The sequence below is a fragment of the Eriocheir sinensis genome, chromosome 2 (assembly GCF_024679095.1).
Source record: "Eriocheir sinensis breed Jianghai 21 chromosome 2, ASM2467909v1, whole genome shotgun sequence".
Taxonomy (NCBI): Eukaryota; Metazoa; Arthropoda; class Malacostraca; order Decapoda; family Varunidae; genus Eriocheir; species Eriocheir sinensis.
This window is the reverse complement of record NC_066510.1, coordinates 27942071-27951248: the sequence shown is the minus strand read 5'-3', so window position 1 is coordinate 27951248 and position 9178 is coordinate 27942071. Positions and strand designations below refer to the sequence as shown.

The 9178-nt window shown below is 38.3% G+C and overlaps 1 protein-coding gene across 9 annotated transcripts in view; it reads left to right on the top strand.

Annotated features, from left to right (window-relative positions):
- The window catches only part of LOC127002095 (nucleoporin p54-like), a 38256-nt gene extending 29111 nt beyond the window's left edge, over positions 1 to 9145 (top strand). For all 9 annotated transcript variants that reach the window (XM_050867680.1, XM_050867631.1, XM_050867672.1 and 6 more), the window contains 10 exons: positions 1923 to 1957; positions 3416 to 3586; positions 3860 to 4010; positions 4888 to 5024; positions 5241 to 5314; positions 5684 to 5765; positions 6108 to 6213; positions 6646 to 6796; positions 7819 to 7938; positions 8210 to 9145. In XM_050867680.1, the coding sequence (XP_050723637.1) occupies positions 1923 to 1957; positions 3416 to 3586; positions 3860 to 4010; positions 4888 to 5024; positions 5241 to 5314; positions 5684 to 5765; positions 6108 to 6213; positions 6646 to 6796; positions 7819 to 7938; positions 8210 to 8419 (1237 nt within the window). In that variant the 3' untranslated portion in view covers positions 8420 to 9145. The remainder of the gene's footprint in view (positions 1 to 1922; positions 1958 to 3415; positions 3587 to 3859; positions 4011 to 4887; positions 5025 to 5240; positions 5315 to 5683; positions 5766 to 6107; positions 6214 to 6645; positions 6797 to 7818; positions 7939 to 8209) is intronic.
- Positions 9146 to 9178: the final 33 nt, after the last annotated feature.

Genomic DNA, 9178 nt, shown 5'->3' with positions numbered 1-9178 from the left:
TATATATGAGTGTAAAGGTGGTAAGGAAACCCAGGCTGGAACAGGAACACTTTGTATTCTCTAACGTTTCGACCGCCGCAAGGTCTTCTTCAGAGAGTGACAGACAATTCGTTCGTTCGTTCGTTTTAGGTTTACCCCCTAAAAAGGGGGAACGGGCCTTTGTCACTGTGGACGGCCCGTCGCAGAGGGGGACCCGCCGCGGGCGTGCGGCGGGTGGGGGAGCCCTTCCGTCGCCGCCTCAGCCACGGGTATAAACCGGGGGGCAGCGACGGAGGAACGGGCCCTCCGAGCTCTGGCTCAGGAGCAGCCCGCTCGTGTGGGCGAGCAATGCAAGCTCGTTGCGGGACGCCTCCGCCGCCGCCACAGCCACGGGTAACAGCCGGCGAGCAGCGACGGAGGCACGGGCTGGGCAGGCGCCCAGCTGGGCAGGCGCCCAGCAGACACCCGTAGCGGTGCACGGGCGAGCAGCCGACCGATCAACTTGACTGCCGCGGTGGGGCCCTAAGCGAGGATGACCAAGCGGGTCAACCACGCCGCAGCAGAAGGACCCCCCGGCCGCTCGCGATCAGGCTGTACATATACCCCCTTGAGGCGACTCATCTCGCTGGACGTCTGGCAGGCGTGTGCGCTGATTGGTCCATGAGGATGAGGCTGGCGGTAGAGTGGGAGAGGCTTACGAATCCTTCTCTGTGATTGGTGGTTTCCCTCATCGCTATGTATGCAGCCTCGACTAGCTTCCTCTTCCTCTTTTCAAATCCTTTATGTAAAACCGTTGCTCTTTCCCAACTTGGCAAGTGTCCTTGTTTATCCCTATGCAGAACGAGAGAGTTTGTGGTTCGGTGGAAACGCATGTCGCTTTTGTGCTCCCTTATTCTTTTGACCAATCCTCGAGCAGTCTCACCATAGTAATGAGCCGTGCAGCCGTATGGAATGGAGTATATTGCACTTCACTGTTTCGCGTCCCTGTTAGCCTTTCCTCTCACCATTTCTTGCAGCTTTTGTCCTGAGGCGTATGCTACGCGCACGCCTGCGTCAGCCAACATTTTTGTTATTGCTTCCGCTCCTTTTGCGTACGGAACAACTAAGTATTCCCCACTTGTTTCTTCTTTTTCTTCACTTTTTCTTTCATATATCATTTTAGCCTTGTTTTTTAATTTCTTTATAACACCCAAGGGATACAGAAGTTTACGGAATGTCTCTTATGTAGATTATCTCGTCATCAAGGAACTCGTTATCACAGAATCTAAGCGCCCTTAGGAAGAAACCGATTACCACTCCTGTTTCTGTTTTCTCGCTGTGTGCAGATAGGTAGTGAATAAAATCGTCTTTGTTAGTGGGCTTCCTATGTACTGAGAACTTTGCACTGCTATGATTTCAGTGTATCACTGTGTCGAGAAACGGCATTTTATTGTCCACTTCTAGTTCTACTGTGAATTGTATGAACGTGTTTACTCCGTTTAGTCTTCTTAGCTTGTTTTCAACATTTACACTTTTTGGTATCACCACTAGAACATCGTCCACATAACAGAACCACTTAGAATTTCTTCAGACGTCCAGCGAGATGAGTCACCTCAAGGGGGCATATATACAGCCTGTCCTGAATTGTCTGTCACTCTCTGAAGAAGACCTTGCGGTCAAAACGTTAGAGAAAAAAAAGTGTTCCTGATCCAGCCTGGGTTTCCTTACCACCTTTACACTCATTTGTCCTACCTCTACACTATATATATATATATATATATATATATATATATATATATAATATATATATATATATATATATATATATATATATATATATATATATATATATATATATATATATATATATATATATAAAAAATCACATTTACTTTACTGAATATAAGACCTAAGACTACACTTTTTTGACCTTTCATCTTAATGTTTCTTAAATTATTTTTCAGGGCAAAACTACCAACATTTGGAGCTCAAACATTAGGTATGTCATATTCAGCGAGCATATTTCAGTTATGACTATATATAAGTTTTATTTATTATTATCTTTGTTTTATTATTCTTTATTGCTTTGGCATCATAATTAGTAGAATAATGATCTTAGAAGTTCCACAGGATGTATTTTCCCTAGAGATTAATGAAATGTGCTAATGTAAGAAAGGTGTTTATGGGACATCTTTTCATCTCTAGATCTGAGCAATTTCAAGCTTTTACAAATGGGTAGTTGTAGTCTAAGAAGATATTGAAAATTGTTTTGCTATCAAACATCTTCCCAGGACAAAGTAACAATACCGTCACACCACAGATGATGATGTTTGTCCCTACTAATCTTTCGTCCCCTTCATACAAGGAGTGGTGTTGAGGAAGGCTATTCCACAAAGTAATTTGCAAGTATTTACAATTTATCAGGTGATATATATAAAAAACACCATTGTTAAGTACTAAGTAGAAGTAATTATTCTAAAAAAATTACACAAATAGCAGTGATGTGGAGCAATATGTAAAAAAAATTGCCCCTTATTCAGTTTACATTTTAAAATGAAAGTTTACAGTGTGATTTTTTTCCTCTCTCTTGTGATAAAACATTAATATGGCTCTGTAATTAAAGGAGTTTGAATTAGAATAGATAAAATGAAGAATTACCAGGTAAGAATGGCTAAATTTTCCTTGCCGATTGCTGCTCCTGCACTAATCCAACTGGTCACCATCAGACTTGTTTACATGAAACGCCATGCATTTGTGTCGCTCAATGTTCATTTTTACTGCGATCGCGCTGGGATGGGAACAGTTCACGTTCATTTTAAGTCCTGTCATACCAAATGCTTCAGCAATCAGAGAGAGAGAGGGTAGCACAGAATCTGAAAGTAATAACTTGGCATCAAGAATGCAGTGAGCTCAACCACTTGATTGATCTTCAACATTTTCTGTTTAAGAGTCTGTGAATGTACCAACATAATCTTAGTTTGCTGAATTTTTAAAAAGTAATCAGCCTCTAAATAGTAAAGCCTGAGCTAGTTCCTTTCAAAGTAGTAACCTAGCCCCACCAAAAAGTAGTCTAGCTCTGCTATATCAGTAATTTAGCTTGCCTAGCTTTCTGAATGGGTCAGAGCAAATGCAGTCATAACAACCATGCAGCCTTTAGCTCATATTTTTTTCTTTACAGGGAATCTCATATCTGTATCTTACTTTTATTGAGTGTCGAGCATGGTTTGAGGTTCTTTGAATTTATTCTTGAGGAAAGAAAACCAAGTAGATGGTTTGTTTAGGAGATATCAGTTGGTATATTTACCAATCTTAACTGTTTTCTATTAATGGCATGACAGTTATTATTATAAGTTCAAAATTAACATAGATCAAGGGGTTTCCACTTTCTAAAGAAATTATGTAACCTTTAAGGAAAAAAAACTAAAGAAGCAACGTCTTAAATCTAATGTGCATGCAGATGCCACACAGCAGCAGCAACTCCAGCTTCAGCAGCAGGGCATGATGGGCCAGCCAGACCCCTTCCTGGCCCTGCACCTTGCCATCTGTACTCCCTCCTACTTTAATAATGAAAATGATGAAGTTTTGCGCAAGTGGAATCAACTGCAGGCTTTTGGGGGAGCTGGAAAAGGTATGGAAATGTCTAGGAGTGATTTTTGTATTCCATTTACTGTTCCATGTAAAAGTGATCCTGAAGCATGTATATTTCACTCACATGAACATAATTATGTGATCCAGGTTTTAGAAATATTCAGAAGCTCGTTGTCACACCATAGTGGGGAAAGCGGGAAATTGATCATCACATGAAATAATTATTCATTAAAGTCCTTGAGGGTTCCTTACTAAAGGAAGACTGGTTAGAGACTGAATTTCACAAAGTGATTGCAAGCTTTCTATGTTTCAGGTTACTATGCACCTAACATGCCCCCAGTGGAGTTCACCCCTGAGAACCCCTACTGTAGGTTCAAGGTGGTGTGTTATGCCAGGATCCCCAGCTATCATAATGAAGATGGCATTGTTCAAATTGTTTTAGCAAAGCCTTTGAGTGAGATTGAGTAAGTAGTCTTTATGTTGTATTGATTTGTACTACTATGGGTTTCAGAGACCATGTTATATATATATATATATATATATATATATATATATATATATATATATATATATATATATATATATATATATATATATATATATATATATGGTATATATATATATATATATTTTTTTTTTTTTTTTTTTTTTTAACGTAATATCTGATGCGGATGTTAATTTCTTGGCTAAGCATGTTTCAGACCTTGCCTTATTTTTCTCATTATGCCTATAGGCCAAGATTAGGCCTACAGATCATTCAACGGTAGGTGTCACAGAAGTACCCCGTTTTTTCAAGTCTTATTTGGAGGAAAAAGGGTGTCTTCGACAACAGCAAATACAGATTACTGTAGCTCTCCACTCGCTGAATCAGCCTGTCAGCCCACCCATATATTGATGACGGATGCCGTGCCTCCCAGCGCATGCACATTGCGCCATCTCAACAAAATGTTTGCCTGCCTCGCAACAGGAAACACTACATCTGCTGGATTTTTTCCTTTAATGCCTCTGATAAGTGCATGAAATATTCACATCTTGGTAATAAATCATACTGATAAAAATAGGGCAAGGTCTAAAACATGCTTTGCCAAATTATCATCCTTATCCGACACTTTGCTAAAAAGTTATTCCCAAACAAGAGATATAACACAGCCTCTGAAACCCATAGTAGTTGAATAGTAGTGAAGTGATTTTGTGCACAGTATAAACTATTTAAAACTTTTTTAATTCTAATGCTAATTAAAAGATTTAGATTTCATATTCTCATGATAGATCATAGTTGACTGCAAATAATATATATTTTTTAGACTTTTGCTTATATATAACACCTTCGTGTCCCTACAGACCCCACAAACAACAAATTGTAACTACTTTGAATAGTATATTTGGTGGTGCTGAAGTGGTTGTAAGTGAAATGTTCGCTGCTGAACTTCCTGACAGGACAAATGTGAGATTATATGTACAGCAGACCCTTTCAAATGGTTAGTCATTGCATTGCTTTTGTTTTCTCATTTTTATCATGTGTTACAGACTGACAGTCCATTTAATTGGGGAATTTTCCCTTCTCAAACTATTTTCATGTCTCATAAGTTTGTGGCCTTTATCTTGCTCAGCCCTCAAAGTTTGATGACCGTGATAAATGATGGTATTTCATATACTTGAAAGAAATGTGGAATAATTGTGTTGACTTTTCTCAGGAGAAAAGGAGAGGGCAACAGCCATGGACGTGTCACGACATATGTCCCAGCCAGCATATTCTCAAACTCTTAAGGTATGAAAGTAAATTTATCAGTGATGGATATTGATATATACTACATGGTTTTAGTGTTTTGGGAGTTAAAAGATGCTAAATTTTGCAGGGTGGCACCTTACCCTACTTCTATCCTCAGTTACTTATCCACAGCATCCCCTTGGCTACACTTTCTCATATCTCAGCATTTCTGCTGTTATACCATTAATACTATGGGCCTCTCCAAATTATGATCATTATATTACCTCCCCTATTTCACTCCTCTGTCTCCTCGTGAATTTGGAAGTTAAGTTAGAAAAGATTTTTTTTATTCACCAATTTTTATTTTCTGTATTTATTACATTATTATTTTAATCTATTATCATAGTCACTATCATATTTTACTTGCAGAACTTGTGTATACAAGAAGTCCTTCCACTGGTGAATCTGTCAGAGGCTCAGTTGAAGGAATATCTGGACACTCCACAGAGAGGTAATATGATTTTCTTCTTCACTTGAATTAATAAATTTTAATAAATCATAAGTAATAGATGATTCCATGTCTTGACCTTCAATGCAGATAATGTGTATGATGGCTTGCATGCTAGCCAAGAAATATATCTGACATTTACCCACTCATCTGTTGTCTGTTAATTTTGCAGAAAATCTTTTAGTATTCTTTCAATTCATGATTATGGGTATGGTTAAGAATTAATATTTAGCATCATGTTTAATTTGTGGTGAAAGAGATTGTGATTTTGGTACTTTGCTATCGAATAAGTGTATGTCATAGAGTGAAATGAAAAAAATAAGTGTCTATTCCTTTTGTTCCTAGGTATTGATCCAGCATTGTGGGAGCAAGGCAAGCGAGAGAACCCAGACCCTCAAAAGTTTTTCCCAGTTGTGAAAGTTGGTTTTCAGGAACTCCAGAAACAGTTTAAGTGAGTTAGGTTCATTATTCTTAACTTTCCATTTTGTTTGCCAAATATGCTTATCAATATTTTAATATCTTAAATATATTTGAATATGTTTCACTGAAAAGTAAGTTATGATTAGCACCAGATGTAAAACATATATATAGTGTAAGTAATATTCACAGAGTATCACCTCAGTCATCATCATCATCATTTCATTTAACGTCCGTTTTCACTCTTCCTGAGCAGTTGGACGCTTTATGGCTCTTCTCCATTTTACTCTTCATCCAATCCCATCAGTACCAAGTCTTCCTGTATACACCTCCACATATTCCAAGGTCTACCAACTGCTCTCCTTCCTTCTACCTCTAATCTCTCCATAACTCCCAGCACTGTATCCTCCCCTGCTCTATTTACATGTCCAAACCATCACCTCAGTCATACTTTACAACACAACAGGCATCAAGAAGAGCATGCAGAGAAACTCCAGGCCAACATGAACAACATCATGGAGGAAATCACACAACTGCGGCACAAACAGACCATGATGAAGGCTGCCATACAGGATGCCAAGTGGAAACAGGCCAACCTGACACGTAGAGTTCTCAAGGTGGGGATCCATGAAAAGAATGACTACCATATTTCGTGGTGTATAGTGCACACCTTTTTCACATAAAAAATGCCTGAGAGTTTAGCCTTGCACGTTATACGCCGAATGTACAAATTTTTAGTGATTTTTTTCTTCTTTGGGGCATTGTTAAGGGTCTGTTTTTCGTCTTATCCAATAACAACTGCAAACTTACCTTTATTATTGTTTATGATCCTTCATAGTCCATAGCTGTCTTATAATATGTTACCATAGAATACAGGGCGATCAAATAACTACTATACAAAAATTAAATCGGTGGAGGATCGCTGTTACCCCGTTTTTCCGTCAGGCGCCATTTGTATGATCTTGATCTTGATGTCACAGGTGGCTTAAGATTGTATGACTAAGGAGCAGTACAAGCTACATAAAAAATCATATTGGAAAAAAATATCCATGTGTTCATTATTAATTATTAATATTAGCGAGAATAATGGGGTAAATATGATATCAGAAACTGTACTGCATGAGTCTTGTACGAGGAGTTATTTCACGCAATACCTGCCCGGCCGCCATTTGCTTTGTTTGAAAACCACACAATCACACCCACACAACAAACAGCTGCATGCCACGTGTCACCAGAACCGCGTGAATTGTGTCTTGCCTAGTTGTTTGTCATAACCTATGAGTGATGGTGGGAATAATATGCTTATTATGATATCAGAAGCTTTGCATCATCAGTATGTATGGGGATGTATTTCTCGCAACACCAGCCCAGCTGCCATTTTCATTGCTTTACTCAAGGACACTTGTCAATTCAAGCAGTACAGATATTACGCCAAAAATATATAAATTTCGGGAAACTGTACATCGTCAATGTTCTTTAACCCTTACATATTTCTGAGCATTTTAAGAACTTTTTTTTTTTTTTTTCCAAAATTGTTGTCTTAAAGTTTGGGGTGCGCATTATACGTCACGAAATACTGTAAATTATGATTATGTTTTCTTTGTTTTCCTTACTACTCTGGTTTCTTTTTATTGCTTAGCTGGTGTCAGCACAAGAAGTGGAGAGGAAGAGAGGTGTTCCATTAGACCAGACGGAGGAACAGATTCGCATGAGGCTGGAGGACCTGTACATGCAGCTAATGCAGCCCACACAGTACCGAGTGAGTTATGCAAAAGATCTGTTTTCTTTGCTTGCTCTTTAACATTAAACTGCATCATTTTGCTTTTCATTAAGTATTGTTCAATTTATTTTTATTGTCTTAGCCATATGGTCATTTTTTTGCAGTGAAAATAAAATCATTGGTAATAATAATAATGGTTATGGTAATATTTAGATAAGTTTATCTTCGCGTGATGAGAAAATCTGCATCTTAAAAAAAAATATATATGAAAAAGTTTGGTTTATGCATTACAAATCTCCTTTCTGTCTAGGGTTGCCTCAATGAGTTAATGGCTCAGATGTGTGTCAAGCCTGCCAGTTCTCAAGGTGGCCCGCGCTATGGTCTGGTGGGTGACATGGAGCGAGTTGTGTCCCAGTACATGGCGTGGCAGCATGATGCTCTACAAGCAGTGGTTGGGGTGCTCAAGGAGGACCTGGTGGTAGTGGACAGCATGGTAGAGGAAATCCAGCGTAAATCTTAAGCCCCATACCAGTAGGTTAGTTTTTGTTTCAATAGTTTCATAGAAAACTATCCTATTTCTTTTATGGGAAATAGTGGCGTAAGGATGTCAGTGGCAAATTTGATGAGGAATTGCAGTTTAGCCTCAGATTACCTTAGAGTTTGAGAGGGAAATGAGACAGTATAGTTGGGTTCAAAACCTCAATTCCATGACCATTCTCAGACTAGTAAGGCTTCATGATTGATTGAACTTGGTTGACCTTTTATATGAAAAAATTACCCTCATGTCCCTCTTGATTTCTTGAGATTCAGTTCCCGTAGCTAAGAATATCATGCATAATACATGTAAAGTTATGCTTCATGTGCTTTTATTTTATTAATCTATGAAACATGGATTAGACTACATAACCAAAACACTCAAAATGCAAGCATCTGTAATTCACATACTACACTATTTTACACACTGAAAATATGTCTTCTGAATATGGTGCTCCTCCTTCCAGTGCTGGTTATCTGGATGATAAGGTCTATCAGCACTTAGAATTCATTGGATAGCAATTTTAATTTTAAGCAATAGATGATTCAGCATTCAGTAACTAACATCAAATATCCAAATTTTTCTTATGATTCTTAAACTCCAGAAGAATCACAGTTTTCCAGAAGACAGGTAACAGCTTTCTCTTTATATTTGGCTTGACTGTAAACCATAACTCATATTTGATAAAAAGAATAAATACTTTTATCTTTATTAAGCTAAACTTAAAGCCTCATATCCATTCCA